The sequence below is a fragment of the Opisthorchis viverrini genome (assembly GCF_000715545.1).
Source record: "Opisthorchis viverrini unplaced genomic scaffold opera_v5_10, whole genome shotgun sequence".
Lineage (NCBI taxonomy): Eukaryota > Metazoa > Platyhelminthes > Trematoda > Opisthorchiida > Opisthorchiidae > Opisthorchis > Opisthorchis viverrini.
This window is the reverse complement of record NW_008751666.1, coordinates 977,009-995,321: the sequence shown is the minus strand read 5'-3', so window position 1 is coordinate 995,321 and position 18,313 is coordinate 977,009. Positions and strand designations below refer to the sequence as shown.

The 18,313-nt window shown below is 42.5% G+C and overlaps 1 protein-coding gene across 1 annotated transcript in view; it reads left to right on the top strand.

The window, feature by feature from the left end:
- Positions 1 to 5,242: 5,242 nt before the first annotated feature.
- Positions 5,243 to 18,313, top strand: part of T265_00956 (hypothetical protein) — a gene marked incomplete at both ends in the record, with an annotated part of 31,059 nt that continues 17,988 nt past the window's right edge. Inside the window, one exon of the mRNA XM_009164871.1 lies at positions 5,243 to 5,364. Within this exon, the coding sequence (XP_009163135.1) occupies positions 5,243 to 5,364 (122 nt within the window). The remainder of the gene's footprint in view (positions 5,365 to 18,313) is intronic.

Genomic DNA, 18,313 nt, shown 5'->3' with positions numbered 1-18,313 from the left:
TGTCCAGGTCACACTGCCCACTGGAATATCGAATTGGGAAGTGTTAGTATTCTTTCCACTACATTCGATTTTCATCAGCCGCTCAGCTACATTACGGGACCGTGTGACGATGCATTTTTCATGGCAGAACTCATGTACGACTCCAGTGGCTCTCCGCGGATGCTTGCGACAGCTTTACTTCCTTCCGTATAAGCCTATTTAACTAAAATAAACGGCGTCCATTTATCCACTTATTGGCGGCCAGCTCACGTGACTGTATTTCCACTACAGTCCATTAGGTTCCTCCGGATGTTCAAAACACCTTGCGATTCTTTCTTGGTTAACGCCCCCTTTGCACTCTTGTTCACTTTGAAGCTTGTGCACTGTGCATCCGGCACTGTAAACTGACCTTTCCATTTCATACAGAATTCACTTACTCCTGGACTGGTGATTTCAGCTCTGCTGTGTTCTTCGGGCTGCACTAAATCACCGCCTTTGTATGTCATTCAGGTCGTACTTCTACTGAATGCTTCGTGTCAGTTCTTGTTTTCCTGATATTCCTTCCCTGTGCTCTCTATGGCTGACCTTTCCGTCCTTTCCGGTTTAGCAGATCCGCTTTCTGCATACATATCAAACAGTGTTCTCGCCTTGCGCCCACAGATGACGTCAAGTTTTGGTGTGTAGGTAGAGAATAAGTTAATCGAAAAGTGTGCCTTTTCTCAGTCTGTATTATGAGTAGGGTCCCAAATTTTCAACATGCAGTTAAATCAGTGTTATCCGTAACACGCTGATCACAAGGTTGCTTACGACTGATGTCGCCACTTCTTGGGGTTTCGTCTGGAGTTTAAATCACATTTCGATCTGGTCAGCACATTGCGGCGCGAGCTAGTCTTGCAAATTCGAGAGGTGTGCTTGCAGTGACGTATGTCGGGTGATGCAAACGCTTAGGTTCTTTTGACCGGTCGAGTACATGTGTGGACAGTTTGAATGCTTCATGTCGAACGGCAGCCCGCCAATTCAAGAAAAACGGACTACGTTCAAGGAGTTTCGCGTCCCATTTTAAGCCATCGTCCTGACGAATTCACAGAAAGACATCCAGTCTGCATAGCTCTCTTGTTACCAAATTGCAAGCACTATGAATAAGAAGTCATTAAAAAAACCCTGATTGTAAAAGTATGGCTTTTTGATGTAAAAACATGATGCAGGTATCCTTTATCGATCCTGCCATAAGAGCTAGCTCGTAGATCCCCAGATTATGTTGGAAGTTGCATCCAGGGGGCTGAAATTGTGAACCCAATGGGGGCCTCATTCACTGAGCAGAGACAATGAGAGTTTTCAACTACTTGCAAGTAACGGTAGCGGTGTCCATCGCGGAAAGAGCAGTCTTATACAACACCTCTGGTGAAGAATAGTTTAGTACTTTTATAATTCACTTCAGAAAAATTTGTGTTGAATTAATACAGGATTTGCTTTTTGATTCATTCACTAATGAATCGGTGGTGTATGATTGTGGGTGTTCATCTAACTTCGACGAACACTTCCCCATCAAGCCACCAAGGACATGAGGGTTAAATTTGAAAACCGAGACGGAAAGTTGGTATTCTTGGGGAGATCCATCATGTGCGGCAACACTGTATTTTTTTCTAATGCATATTATTTAGTGTGAGAAGCAACATTCACACATTTGAAATGATGGAAGCACGAAACATTGAAACTCGCTCGGATGAACTGGAATGCGAGCATGAATTCCAAACAAGACATGAATAAATTTCTATTGAATGACCCTAGACACGGTATTACGCCGCTGAATTTCAAGCCACAAAAGCGGGAAGGACGAGTTGTAAAACATGAAGGCTGCCTGTCTGTTGGTCAGCTACCAGTGCTTAGAATGTTCTACTTGACTAAGGAGGAAATGTGGTTCGCGAAATAAAACATTTGCAATAGGAGTTGGTTTTACAGTGACACTCAACCTGAACTCACCTGAATCTCTTCTTTGTCATATTTTTCAATTGAATGCCTTCCAAGAAGAGGGCCTCATGTTTCAGATTTTAATGTTTAGCAAATAAGGATTCCGAATCAACCTTCGCCTGTACTCTGTACGATCACTTGGAAAGCTGGATACTGATGACTTTCACTTTTCTGATCATCGATTTTTGTCCAACTTCAAAACGCTTGCAACCCCAAGATGACATGACGGGGACAGTTTCCGACTGTTTTTGCAGTTTCCCAGTGCCTTGACAGCCCGTTTGATAGGACTGGTGCGAAATCGCTTGTATTCGTCATTATTCACGTCGGCACAATGCGGTCGTTTGATCTGCTAGTCAGTCCAGTGACGAATGGCAAAACGTGTCGTATGTGAAGCACCGAATCTGGATTAGTCACGCACTACACCAGTAATCAGTGGACCCCGCCACATGTTCTGATGATTATCGTCACCAGAGTGTTCCGGCCGCAGATGACATCTCGATACATATGTGTAGCCCATCCATCACGCCGTTCACATATGCGCTCATAAAACGAGTTGGGTCGGCGCGCTGACTACAGCGGAATGATTTATAGCACCCTTTGCTCATTGACTCGACAACACATGGACTGAAGCGATAGTGACGGCTCCCTTCAATCACCCGCAGAACTGAAAAGGAACACACATATTAGGTTCGCTGTGCGATGGACGAAGGCGCAGCAACTGCGTAATCGAACGCTTGAATATTTGACAATGTTGACCAGCACAACCAGTATATTACCTCCCCCCACCAAATTGAATTCCAGCCGAAACGACTTTGATGCCTTAGGAAGTACCGCCAGTAAGATAAGCACCAATTGCACTAGATGACATTTTAAAACAGGGATGAAATGAATGCTTACCTTCTGGCGGTGAACAGTGGAACAGAGCAAGTGATGTTCGCAACAAATTGATTGGATCTCCAAAACACATGAGAGTTCATGAAAGGGTTGAAATTCAGAGGCTAATAGGGTTTGAAATTGCCATTGCTAAGATTATTCCACGAAAGCCAGATTATACCACACAGTAGATTCATTTACAAGCATTTTTCATGTCACGTACAAGTGCCCTAATTTCACTGGCTTGCGTACTTACTGACCAACTGAGTTAGGAGAAGTTGCCATTGGGTGGCACTCATTCTCACACAAAAACTCCCGCTCTCACAAGGAAACAGTCTGTATTCCAGTAGGCGTTTGATATTTTCAGAATGCAGATGAGTGAGTCGAAAAAGGAAAATGCGTACGAGACAAACTAACATTTTAGTGTTGCTACAAAATATCTAGATTGTAATCTATGAAAAAATGCTCTTAGGAAGAGCATAAATTGGGTGTTAGGGATCTTGGGACAGTGTTAGTTTTTGCATATAGTGTATTTAGTAACTGAAAGCAAGCTTCCTCTTTGCAATTAATATACGTGTATATACCCTCATAAGATATGCCACTCAACTTATATAGATGCAGGATACAAGTGAACATAATCCATCGGCAGTGTGCATGTAAGATTGCAGATCATGTACCAGTGGCGGTGTGCTGAGATCCGGTAATATTTTTCAGTGTTACAGTCAAAAAATTAAATTTTGTGCCACCATTCCTCATTCGAGTAACTGGACAGAAAACTGACCAAAAACACCTTCCCCCAACCCATCGTGGTTGTAACTAGCGCATTTCGAACAGCATGAATGTAGCATACCTATGTATACATACGAATGCGAGACGAGGACATCTGATCAAAACGACCTTGTCTGCAAGCCATATATCATAAGCTCGCTGGTCTCGCCACCCTCTTCCCGTACATGACTTCACTTGTTCTGGCTACCGGTCCGCTGTCGCCATGGCGGTGTCGGCATTTTGGCTTTGTTCTTCGTCGTGTGACCCCAAGCAGCGTCGTTGGTAATTTTGATGAAATCGTCCATAGTGGCGCACTGAGGTGAATTCCAGTAAATCATTCTGTTTCTGCTTTCGCCCGGTCGTTGTTTTGAAGGTAGAGCAATCAAGCGGACATGCAGCCAAGCAAGAAGAATAGCAAATGGGGTCCTGTTCTGACGACTGGTGCTGCGGGCTAGAAAATTGACTGAAGGAGCACAGTGCACATGCGTGAGACGCCTACCCTGGTTTGTTGGCATGCAGATAGTCAAGATTAATAGGTCTTTTATCCAGGATTCTGTCTTTCAGTGCGGGCCGCGTACATACTGTGTTGTGGTGTATCCGCACTTGTGTTTTAAAAGCAACGGCGCCAAAAATAAGGTAACGATATCAATCGGTTGGTCGGTCGGTTGGTTCATTGGTTTTATTGCGCGCGCAGCTGTATATTGTAATGTGTGTGTCCATGTCTAAATTTTCACTTCCGATTCTTTTCTGGCGAAAGCAACACTGACAACGACGACCTGTTTCGAGTAGTGTTTCTTGCCGTTTCCGGTTCGAAAGCATTCCAGGACGAAGCTGGTTACGATAAGATCGCTGTGGTCTACATAATGGGCATCCCGATGAGAGGTTTCGTGCATTTTATATTTGTTTCTGTAGAATAGCAAATTATAAACCAGCTCAAGGGTAATCTTGATGAGTAGGGATAAGTTGATGAAACGAAATTCTGAATGTGACGCCAATGAGTGCATGAGTCTCTAACCACATCACCAGAAATTATCTGGGAGATTTTTTCCGTCGGAAATCGGTCATTTGATCGACTGGAAAAATGGGAACTTACAACCACGTCTTCTTCTTAATGAATCAGTTCACCAGCGTCGTCTATTCCTATTATCACCAGTTCCGCTAATACGATCCACCTTTTCTAGAGAGATTACCCCAAGGAACGGAAAAACGCCATTTTCTGCAAAGTTATCGCCTCAAATGGGGTGCTTATGGTCGGAATATATGACAAAGATTCACCATTTCAGGGTGCTTTTTGAGGGATATTTTCTTACAAGAGTCTTATCCCAGAGAGGTACAATTGCATTAACGGTGAATATATTTAGTACCGAAAAACCCAAGACTAGCGCAATATCTGGAAGATGGTAGTTGTGCAACCTATGAATCTGCGATACATGTGCGCATGACATGCCGGGAGAAAAGCGAGTGTTTTTATGCTCATATGCGGTTGCAGCGCATTATGGCAAATTTGCTGAACGTACCTAACGACAGAGAAGACTACTAGTGAGTAGCTTAATGGACCATGTTCAGTATAACATCCTACAAGATGCCAAAAATGTTGCGTTGATTCAGATAATCTTCTTGGTGGAACCCACAAAAAAAATCGAAGTTAGAATCAATGAAACTTGGAGTAGATGGGAAACGGCGTGTAATCGTTGTCATCATCGTACTCACAATTAAGGAGGAAATATTGGCAGATGTCTATAGGAATAATTCGAAGTGGCGTTTTGAAAGTGATAGGTAAGTGGATTCTCCTCAACAGGCTTCACCATTAGGTGTCTGATGCAGTTGCCACTGCTTCACTTGTGCAATACATGCTCAAGGAAGTCATTTTGCTCACTAGGGACCTAGCCAACTGACTTCCTGAAAATTACTGTTCACCGTTAGGCGTGATTTACCAATCATATGCACGTCTACGTGCGAGCTAATGTAACAACGGCCTTGTCGATGACTTCGTGTACAACGACGCGAATAGGCGTTTCACTAGCCTGAACAAACCCGCCACGGACACCGAGGAGAGTAAACGTATCTGCAATGTACCTCTGGCCTACCTCTGTCTAAAGCCTTTTATATCCACTGTGAAGCGAGTCATATTGGGAAGTGTTGTTTTCTAGTCATTGGACGGCCCACAAAATTTCACAATGATAGCATTAGGGAGCATAGTAAACGGGCAACTCTAGGGAGATTGTAGTCTTCTGTAGTAGCGGAATTAGAAAATTTAAGAATAACTTTTTTTAAAAAACTGAAGCTTTGTACGGTTAAAGTTTGAAAAGTTGGAATCAGAGGGAATCACACTGTAGTCACCAATAATCAATCTAGTTTGACTTACCTATTTTAAATCCATCTAAAAATGATGGATTCCTTTGAAGAATTATCGATTCACTAGCTATCTGGAGGACCACAGTTTTAAAACAGTCTGTCAATGAGCTTTTGTCAGAATGAATCGGTAGCTTTAATCGCCCAATCGCGTAAGCGACGCTTAGTATTGTGCTTACTTGTTTCAATCACGATTGGAACATTCACAGCCATGTCAAATAGCTTGCACTAAGTTGGTCTTTCAAATGCACATTATGCCTACTTAATATTGGAATTTTCATCCAAAAGAAAGCGACCGATCCAGACTGAAAAATGTCATGTTCACTTGGAGTATTCTTCATCAGATTGTTGATCCTAATGTTTGCACTTGACATCCCTAGTCTGAGGTGAGTCGGTGTTGGGAACTCTCAGGTTTGACTCACTTGCCCGCCTAGCTGGCTTACGATTTCCGACTGATTGCAAATTACCATACTGCTAAACAAGTGTCCCGAACCAATTTTTCTGTCTAAACTGCTAAGCATAAGGTAAAGCGATGGATTGTTTCGAACTTACTACCCTGCTTTAGAGTGCGACATGAATCTGTTAATGAATTGGATCTATGTATTACTCAAACTATTAAGTAGATGTCAGTACGCGTCCTATAATAATTTCTGTCGGAAAACAATGATCAGATGCTGTTTGATAGGGCCACAGACTTTATTGATGAGTGGAAATCGATGGAGCACAGGTTGATCTGATTGATAACTAGCGTAGTTCTCTCCATTGAGCCATTTCGACTCACATGTTACAATTTTTAGGATTCAGAATGGTTGACTTTGCAGCTGTTGTAAAATCTATTAAGGTCAGACTCGTCCCGTTCATCACAAGGAGTATTAGCCTCCAAGACTACATTTTGTGCAGCAATGAGAAGTTCAATTAGGTGCCACTGATAGATGATTGGGGCGTAATGGGGCGAGATGGCCTAAGTGGTTGGAGCGCCAGTTTACTGACCGCCTCTCGACTTCCTTTGTCTAGGCTTCGGCAACCTGGCAGTATTCCAGCACTCGTGCTTCCTTCGTGTGGCACGGCAGCTAGGCACCGGAAGGGTGCTACAGCTGAACGCTTTTTTTAATGGAACTCCTGAAATGAGTCATCCTAAGTTTTTGGAGTAGGCGACGAAACATGATAGAATAATCAGTATCGGAGAAGGGGAAGGTAAGAATGCGGGGGTCCGTGAAGCATTGACAATGATTTCCATCCTGGGTTGGTGAGCTGCGGCTAAGTTCACCGGTTGTACTCAGCTAGTACTATGCCACGCTACAAAGTGTTTTGTCCCATTGGATAAGTGTTAATCGCTCAGTAGGGACCAATGACAGTAAAACCGAAACGTTAGTGAGGCGTGGTACCAATAAGATGAAACATGCCGTTCAGAAAGTCTGCTCATGTGAAAATTAGTTAGTGAATAAATACCGAGGTGACACTTACAAGGTTCACTAGTACAGTGAATCGTGTACTTTACTTTGTAGGGAGGGTGCCTAGAAGCATGAGGACTACTACCAACATAAATATACTTTAATATCACGGAATACTAGTCAAGGCTATTTCGCAAGGTACAGAACACCTTTCGAAACAAGACAATGTTCCTTTCAGGATGGCTGCCCCATATTGCATAGATTTCCTTAGCTAGCGAAATCGAATCGATCACGAAGGATGAGTTTATTTACTCAGCCATCATAACAGAATTCGTAAAATGCTAATTACTCTATAGTTAGTCTTAAAACATCATTTTCGAGCAAATCCATAGAGAAATATCAGTTTGAATCAATATGCGTTTACAGAAGAAAGATGCTCAGCTCACAAGCCCCAATCTGCCATCCAAGACGGCTTCAGAATAAGTGACACTGCATAATGCCTATCAGAAATAAAAGATCCATGCCGCACACCCGACGATACACTTCAATAATTCTTGACCGTTCACTACGAATCTCCATGATGAAGCGCTGGTCCATGGTTCCTCCATGGTTATGCATTCATGTACTTGCGAATGTTCCATAAGCTATGTGGGTTGAACGACACGCCACTCGTAGAAATAATGAACATTTAACGATTTGCCGGAAATGTGAAACTGCCAAACACGTAACAAACACCACCAGATTTATGTGGCCAGGCATCCAGCCTGATTTACCGAGCACTGGAAAATCGGTTGAAAAGCTATTCACTAACAGATGTCCGAAACAGCTTGGGCGGTCACCATTCTAACGGATGACCTCTCTGCCATCAATAGGGGCATTCGGAAGCTCTGGTGTGGCCTTGACCTACCAATAAAACTTCACAACCGCTAAATGAATAGTGTCGTTGTTCAGACCATTGGTGCAGCAGTACTACGTAGTACTTCAGTATAGTTTTTTAAGAATTTTATTGTTGTATTTGCCCAATGAGATGCAACTGGATACCATGGTTCGGAAGTCTGTGCGGTTCCCCACAAAAAGGGAAACATTTACCATACTCAACAACTGATGTGTAGCTAGACAGTGTGACGGGGAACAGAGAGAGGTCTGGCCTTCAACAGATAAATTATGTCGGAAGTTTACCAGGTCGTAGTCTTATAACACTGGCTGTTGATGCCTTTCACCTTACGCTTAAAGCACATTAAATAGTTGCATGCTCATTCTTTGCTACTCTGTTTCCAGTAAGATTGTCACTCAGTTTATGCGTAAACGATAAATGACAGTTCTAGTCAGTCCAGCCAAACAACAGCACCGGATTACCTTTACGAGACCTATGGACAGAGTGAACGAATATTTTACACTCGAACAGCAAAACAATGGCTGTGAAGGCAGCCTTGCAAAACACGACAAGTGTGTGATCGACAGATATCTATGAAGGTCATTTCGTGGTAAATAATGCGAGTAACATTTTCGCGGACAGGCAACGCATGGCAAGCTGTGACTGTTGGACATGATCATAAATGAAACGTCTGGAAAACGTCACTCAGGGTGAGATGATGACGTGCGTTTCATCTCAGTAGACTGACGTGTTTGACTCTTCAGATAATTGCAGGCGTTTGAAAAGTACAACCGATAGTAGGTGGGATTCGTTTTGAAGAGATCTTTTGATAAGAGATTCATGCTTGGGTTCAGTACAAATGGATCTGAATGACGATGGTTGGATCTTCAACGAAATCCAACCGATAAATTCTTGCTGATATTTTCCAGACCTAGTAATTCAGGTGCAGATGCGCCAAAACCAGTTCTAATGCTGTAGATCAATAAATTACCCCAAAGATTATCATTACCTCATTCCAGTTAAATATCTATACGATACTCTCCAACCGAATGTACTATACAAATGCTGCCTTATATTACAGCTTCGTATATTTTTTGAATGAACATTGACACAAAGTTGCTGAGGACTGTCCTAACCACTTTTGTCCTTCGTTGTGTTCTTCACGTAGGCGTAGTCTCCAAGTTTCGCTCAAACTTATATTTTAGTTGAACTCAATTTATACGAAAGTTGCACACCAATTTGGTTTTAACGGAAAACTGTACTACATTCCAGCTGAATGTTTCGCTTATTATACTGTTCAACTGAACGTGCTGCAAAATTGTCACCAAATTACTGTAAAAGTCTAATTTTGGATCAAGTAAGACATAAAGCTGACAGAAAGTCGATGAACGCGTTCACCTGATGAGCCCTTAGAAGATCGAATCCGGTAGTGAGTTGTCGAAGAGTCTTTAGAACATCGTGAGCAGTGCTTCTTCAAGAAAATATCTGCGATATCTCAAATACCATGCCAGAAGAGACACGAGGCAGTGTTTTTACAGCAAACGCAGTTGAAGAATATCATAAACCAGAGATTCAGATGGGTTCAGTGGGTCTCCCGTTGGACACCAAATGTGTGTATTTGGCTATTTGCGTTCAATCTGGGTTTAAGTAGGATCTGAGATTGACTGAAACTCACACCTATCTGAAGACTTCGAAGAAGAATGAACCAAGCTGCTGGCTGTTAAATAGTTTTTTAGCAACATTATGGGTAGTATTCCATCAAGGGAATCAGTATCAACTTAATCACTTTGTTGCCAAACTGGCTGGTCGGTAATGGCAACAATTTCAGAATGAATTGGAAATTCTCGAATGTCGGAAATCAATAAACCTGCGTTATAGTAAACTAAATGGTTTGCATGAAAAGGGGCTCTGCCCAGGCAATATACGGGCCTGGATGGAAAGGTGCCAACAGCAGTAATGCATCCTCCACAGTAATCATTCAATGGGAAGTAACTTCCTTGGAAAAACTACCTGTTCCCTGTGTGAATAAAGGACGCTTTGGACAGATACAGTTGTACCCAAACACCTTAGTTCATTATCTGTAAGACTGCGATTACGGCTAGCCTGATGTACCCCCACTAGGTTTTTTTGTCTTGCAGGGGATTTTCGTTCCATTCATAAGTTGGGTTCGTACAGCCCACCACGCGTGCGATTTAAATGCTGCATAACAGATTTTACCGGATGCAAATGAAGTAGGCAATAATGGTGATGATCCGTCCATGAAGTTGGTAAATTTCAAAAGCAGATATTGACGAACTCCAATCACTTTCAGGCTTTCACTGCATCTTTCTTTCAGTGTCTGTGGTCAAGGTTCATTTCCTCAAGCTCAGATGCTATGATGCCTTCTTCTGAGTCGGGCTGCTTTTTACGCCCCCCAGTGCGCGCTTTACATACAACACTGGTGAGGACACTGTAACTTGTTAAGAATACCAATCGACAGGTGAATGAGTGACCGAAAGCTAATTCCCCATAAGATCGTTCGCATGGGGGTGTTAGTTAGCCGCCCTATACTGAATACTTACTTGATAGTTTGTCCCATCACCTATTTGTAATTAAATGCCCACGAAATCCTCCATTAATGAGGGTTGCTGGCCCGTATCGCTGATAATGATACCGAATGGCCATGGCTATATGCACTCACTTACCAAACCATCAATCAGTTTGCCTGAGTTGCGGTACACCGTTTGACTCGAGCGATCGCAATTACGATAGATTCGAATTTTTCCGAATGACCTGTTGAAAACGTATGGGCACAAAAGCACATCCATTTCCAAGTTTAATATGTTTCACCTTGGTCTAACTGTAACCTCGTCCGGTCAGTTGTATTCCATGTTATTCCCCATAGAAATAGAAGCTGTCAAAATTTTGCATAGCCACAATTGCGTTTGTTAACGGAAAACTAAAGAGTGTTTGTGGAGAGGTGTTTAGGACGGGTCTAGTCCGCAGAAGTTCCTTTTTGGGACAGCTGCTGATATGGGAGGCGTGGAATGACGAGAATGCTAATAACGTCGTGTACAAAATCGACATCACCCTACCACTGTGTGGTGTTAGAATTTTACCGCTATATCCCTTTAGACCAGTAAGTATTCCCGAAAATTATCCACTCATTTTATCTAAATTCTTCCCCACGAATCATGTGGCCTCCCTAATCAACACACCAATTTGGCTTTCGAAACTTTACGAATCTGAACATCTTTGTTTGTTTTGTGCATGATGCTCAATCGCGATCTAAGTATCTGTGTCGAAAATCTCGTACTCTCCAGGGCTATATTATTTGAATACTATCATCGGAGGCCGCTGAGATTCGACATCGCGACTTTGGATAATGTGTCGGAAAATATGTTCGCTTCGACAACACGTTTACTACAGTCTATTACTTTCACAGACCCGACCCACCCTTACAAGTGTATCATTGTCTTATCTGCTTGCCACCGCAAAGGTCAAACATAAAGCCCCTGTAATTTTAATAACGGGTCTCACGCGGTGATAGTCCAACCCAATGGTTGTATTTCATATCCCAGCTGGGTAACCGACTTCCAAAGGTTTGTGTTTTGGAAGGTTTGGTTAGTGAGTGAGACCGACCACACGCAGGGGTGGCCAGTGGTCAATCAGTACTCTAGCGCTCACATGCCTAATATCTTCATTTGTAAACCTGAAAAGTTACACATGTGTGCGAGAACCAGATTTCAGTTGGAATCTAAATTGTCACTACGGGGATTTCCGAAAACCCAAACTCCAGCTGTCATCGGCCAACCAACGTAGCATGAGCATCGCTTCTTTCAGCCAAATGACAATCTAAACTATTGTTGGAAACAAAACTCCTCGGATATTATCCCCGTATTCTGACCTACTCGTGAAAGTGGAGAACAACTAGATGTGTGTTAGACAGCCTACCCTCCGCATAGGTTTCACCCAGACGCAACTAAAATAGTGAGGTCTATAGATGGGGCTCAAGAAGAATTCCTACGTCTGGGTTTCAACTAATACAGTATTAATTTCTTCTTGAACACCACCCCCAAAATAAACACACAAATAAAAACACTGGGTCTCAACGGTATTGCAACCGGGTGGTCTTGAGGAACGTGGTAGCAAGAACACAGTGGTCTTGCAACATCACCCCAAATAAGTTCCTCCCTCCAACAAAAACTACCTCCAGCTATTTCACTCCGGTCCCTTGAACTGTTTTGAACTCGGTGATTCTATGCAAAACCCCTTTTCAGTAAAGGACGGTATGCTAACTATGGCTCTGAGTTCTCGCGCGTCCTGATCAATGTTATGAAGACTGAGTTGTTCCTTCAAGTGACTGGAGATCCTGCAACATAATTTTCAGCACATGGATCAAATGTACCAAGCATTTTTCTCCATGTGGAGGCTAATTAAGGTTAGTTCCTTAAAAACACTCCAATGATGGGCCCGTCTCAGAAGAGGTCAGGTGTGGAACGAAGGTACCAATAGAGAGGTCTTTCGGGAGATCTGAGAGATAACATACTGGACAAATAACATGATCTGGTGCTGTCTGTGCTCAATAACTGTCGACATATATGGAAATTTTAATGGTTTGTTTGAAACCGACCGGTAATCCTTCCAGAAAGACGAGACTATCTCATCTTATAGAGCCAGTCTAAACGTGCTCTGCCCTTTCAATCCTCGTCCGTCCTCGTAACTATGTAGGTAGTTTTAATGGTTTGTTTGAAACCGACCGGTAATCCTTCCAGAAAGACGAGACTATCTCATCTTATAGAGCCAGTCTAAACGTGCTCTGCCCTTTCAATCCTCGTCCGTCCTCGTAACTATGTAGTATATATATATATATATATATATATATCGTTAGGTAGACCAGATGCCAAAGTGCCGCTCCCTTGAATACCCCCCTCAGCACGGCCTGATTCTCAGAACTCTTTTGAAGAATTCTCTATCGATTATGATCCTGTAGTCCGCTGTGATCCAGTTCAACCACGAGTTGTCAAGTCAGAAAAATGAACAGTATCTGCATGAAACATGCATGCAGTTATTTACTGAGTGTGGCTAACTTTTTTGGTAAAAGTTGATCAGTTGATCAGAATTAGGGAGCTTTTGTTCGGTGCTGGATAGACACAAGATGGCAATCGACAGTTGTCACTGACGTGGTAAACGACTGAGCGTCAGTCGACCAACCGACTGGAAATTTCATCCCGATTTCAACAGAAACCACGTTATACGGATTATAGCTGACGTAGTTAAGTCGTCCTGGACCCCAGTCAAGAAGACGCGAAGATTCCACAGTGCTCAGCTTTTATTTTAAGTTGTCATGTCATGTCCAGTTCTAGGTAGACTTTTCTAAACCAGTAGCTTGGAACGGGAAGCAATACTTTCTTGCGCAAAAGGTGGATAATAAATATTCTAACCGCATCCTAGAAAGTATAATCTGCTGCTCTAACAATTCGAATTCGTTACCATGTGCCCACATACGCACCAAATCATTGCACGCTTGCTGCAGCTCTTGCTGTGCCACAGATACACTGATGATCAAAGGTTTGAAGACGCCCAAAATCCTCGAATTGGAGGGACCAGTTTTCGCAGACATAAAGTAAAATTGCTTTTACCGTTTTTTCTTGTTATTGTTCTTTCCTTGCGCTACAACTCAGTCACCACTTTACGGATAGCATCGAATGTTGTTCCGCCTGGTGTCTCAATGATACATCTCGGAGCAAAGCACAGAAACTCGCACGGTTTCACCATCATGATACAGAAGACAGAGAGGACTGGACAGCATTTGAGAAAGAAGGGGGTAAAAGGAATATTTCTTGAAAGTACTGAGGATACAATCCAAAGAACTTCCCAAGACAATATCGAAACTAAAATACTGTCTGGGGATGATACGCTGTGGTCAATACAACGTGATACGGTTCTAATGGGATATTCGAAAACCCGACTCTTATTTGCTTACCGGAGCAGCCACCAAATTGTTTTCGATACCATGAACTTCTGGATTCCTAAAACCTGATTTTTCCAACCTCAGAATTGTCATGTAGTCGGTGTGAAAACTTGTCATTAATAGACAGAATAATTTTTTGCGAGGTGATCGGTGTTACCGTGGTACTGTACTAGTGAAATGTCTTCATCTAATCGAGGCAGCGATTGACAGCACTGATGTTCACGTGTTTTCTCTCCGTTATCTGTGTGTTACACACCTACTTCTACTACTCTGTTCTTAACAGACCAACTGGCGTTGAAGTCTGGGAAAATCGCTCTGACTTGCAGATTTGAAAAGTGCTGTCGTCTCCAGGGAGTCCCCGAGACGCAAAACCGACGGGATACATATATTTATCCACCACGTCAACTGGTCCATTTGCAAGCAAGTGGTTTGAGTCCAGTCATATCGAGTTTTGTAGCGCCTCAGAGAAATGCGCAAAAATAGGCAGAAATATTAGCATATCATGTTCATCGATTTCACTTTGATTACCACGAATGACTTATTGGATATCAAGGTGAATTAGTTGTTGTCTCGTCGAATTTCTATACGGGAGTGTCACACATACGGAAGTTGTCTTCACAAGAAAGTTTGCTTTCGAGAAATACACTCATTTGCAAATCAATTTGATTTTTACAAGAGACTCAACTGAATCTCTCGTTTATGATATTTTACAACTGGATGTGCTGCACACAGACCGCCCCATGATTCAGTTGACATGATATTCGAGATTTCGCAGTGCATTTTTATAAAGAAAAATACTTAGAAGGTTGCTGCAAACTCTTCGAGCAAATTGATTTGCAAATGAGTGTATTTCTCGAAAAAAAGTCCAAGTTGGGTTCAAGTGGATCATAAGGTTGACGGAAACTCGGGGACTGCGCCTACCTGATGAGCCCCAAGAAAGGCGAAACCGGTCGTGGGCCGTCGAGGAGTTTTCAGCAACCCTGTGAGTAGTTTCCTTTATGAAAAGTTTGCTTTCTTTGCTGACCGGTATATCACTTCAGCCTGGGATGTAAACAGAAATAGTATAAAAATAGTAATGAAGAATTCCTAATATGAATGCCCACATGTTATATCTTAGTCAGTCAGCATGCACAAGAACGCAAATTTCCACCCGAGTCATACACAGGACGGGTTCACGTGATAACCGTGTGAGTTATTGGGCTATGGAGGGTTTTTGGCTACATCTATGGTCACAAAATTCACAAGACCAATATAGACTTAACACACGAATGTACATCAAAAATGAATTTCACCATCATTTAGCGCAATTTGAACAGTGAATATTTACCCATTTTTGGTCCAGGGCAAGAAGATTTCTAAAAGAATTTTGTGCATATCGACCTTAGCCATAATGAAGCTGATTTTCAACTTAAACGGTATTCAAATAGCAACCATCTAAAGAGAACATACTTTACGAATGCAGTTGAAATAGGCTCTACATAGTTTCATTACAATTCACCTCACAGACCTTGGAGCTACAGGTATGGTTCACAAATATCCGGTCAAGGGAACCAGACGCTTTGTGTCACATAAAAGTCGGCGGCAAGGACAGAAAGGAGAAAAATGTCTGTTTGCTTTGGCATTTGTCGAACGTGCAAACCCTAACTGTCGTCAAATATGTGTCTTCAGTTATTCCGTTTAAGTAGGGCTTCAACTAAACGACGGCAGACTAATCAGCTGACAAAGTCAACCCAAATTTTTTCACGCTTGTGTCTGCAGCAGACTCAAAAGGCATGGGTGACGCATGGCTCCAGTGCATAGGCGTCTTCGAATTTAAGTCACTTTTGACTGGACATGCGTCGGTGAAGATCACAAGAAACCGTAACGGCTTCAAAGAATGTGACTGATTTCTATCACGACTTATAAGTGCTCGCACATGAAAGCAGTCCCGCCGGCATTCAACCAGTCTGATTGACCGATTTATTGACTGATATATCAACTAAATGAGTGGTCTTGACGGACTATTCTGCGTGTGACTGCGTGGCTTTTTCGTTCTTGGCTGTGCATCATAGAGACAAATGCCTGAGCCAGTCGCTGAGAAAAATAAGTCTACGCATAGAGAAATGGTAACTCAGAGCTTATAGGTTGTCATATATCAAAACACGCCAATGTCTGTGAGCGGCAACAGAGTAAGCACACATATTTGGTTGGCGTTGTTTCAAAGGGATAGATACAAACGCCACTCTGAAATATTTGTTCTTGGTATTTGCGGGATCTGTCGAATTCACTTTCATAACACCCTCGTTTGAACGATCGTCCTCCTGTCCTGGCCTAATTATTTGGTGGGTCCACACCAAAGGGGTAGTACACTGGACTAGATTTTCGCTCTCAGTAGAGGTCACCAGCAGTGTATATCCTTGATCGTTCAGGGGTTTGGACTTCGTAGTACCACAAGTCTACTAGCGCACGCTGGAAACACAGTGGACTGCGGATTTGTACCTCTCACCAGAAGGACGATAGATAGACTATGTTGAGACGGAGAGGATCCGACAGTTTTGACAGTTCACTGCATTTTTTTAATCTGAACACACTTCTGAGAATTAATTAATATCACACAAAACTCTTCATGACTTGACTTACTAAATGATATCAGCCTTCCTACAAACAACAATATCTACCGTATCCTGTAGACTGAGAAATAACTTCAATTGTATGGATGTAATGCACTACTCATAAGGCTACTGAAAATTCTTCGACAACCCATGACCGGGTTCGCCCATCTTGGGGCTCATCAGGTAGTCGCAGTGCCCGAGTTTCCGTCAACCTTGCGTTCTACTTGAACCAAAATTGCACTGATTTAGCGAAATATGTATTTTTACCTATTGTTACCTGAGTTAAAAAAGAAAATGTGAAAATATGTGAACTGGTGCCTACTGGAACACTGCCAAGTTCTGTTAGATTAACTCAATCGAGCCACCTGTGACACTTCTAGGTTACAGCTTGATTGTACTGTTCGTTCTCACTTTCAGTACCCAAATTTTAGGAATCTCTCTTACAAACCCTGAAGACGGCCTCCTGACCTAGTTCAGGTTCATACTATGTGTATGAGTAAAGTCTCTTCAAGTATGTTGAATAACATGTTTCTTATTTGAAAAATAAGTGCGAAATCCAAACACTACCACCATCTTATCAGTTGTACTAATAAGAATGCACTAATTACTCTGAAACTAGGCCCAACAAAAATCAGACTGTTTGAGTGCTAACCTTCTAGTTAGGAGAACCATGAATTCAGTTCAGTTATCTTTTACTGAAAGATTTCGTCGTTGAATTTGCCCGTTGATCACTGGACCGATAAAACTGCCCGGGAAGTTTGCTCATCTGCATACCAATTTGTTTTTTACGGAAGGCTCACCTGAATTCCAGCTGGATCTCTCACGTATGATGTTTTTTATCAAATGAATGTGCAAATGAAAGTATTTCTTGAAGTCCTTCCAACTTGGGTTCAACCAGAAAACAAAGTCGAGGGTCACTAGGGTACTGCGTCTGCTTGGTGAGTTTCAAAAATGGCCAAACATGTTTCGGAATGTCGGGGGGCTCTCAGTAACATTATGAGTCATGTGTTACGTCTATAAAAATTACCCTAGTTTTTCCAGCCTTGCCGGCCTTTTTTGTGACTTTGACAGTCTTCAATAGTATAGCTGTTCCCAAGTATTAATTGCGAATCAGTTAGGGAGAATGTGGTCCGTCTTATCATAAATACACGACAATAGCTGTGAAAACTCAGGTAAACACAAATGAATCAAATTCGTGACCTTGTAATCAGTGATTTCACACTACTTCTTACACAACCGGCCAGCGGCCGACCGTTTAGCTTAGTTAATAAATTTCAGTTGGACCTAAGACTTTTGATGTGAGCGCTCTCATTCGATTAGTCATCTGACTACTTGTAAACTAGATTGGGTTGAGTGGTTGACCCTCGTAATGGTTGGACATTTTATTTCATACTGCCATTCCTCAGATTCGAGACCTTCCTTTTCCAAAGCTAACAGATTATTCGTCTGAAAAAACTCGGCATGCTTCAAATTTGCTTGAACCGCAAGAAACCGCTGAAGGTCACCCAATCGAAGTAAAAAAGGTGAAACCCAATTGGAGCTCAACTGACCCCTGGACCTCAAC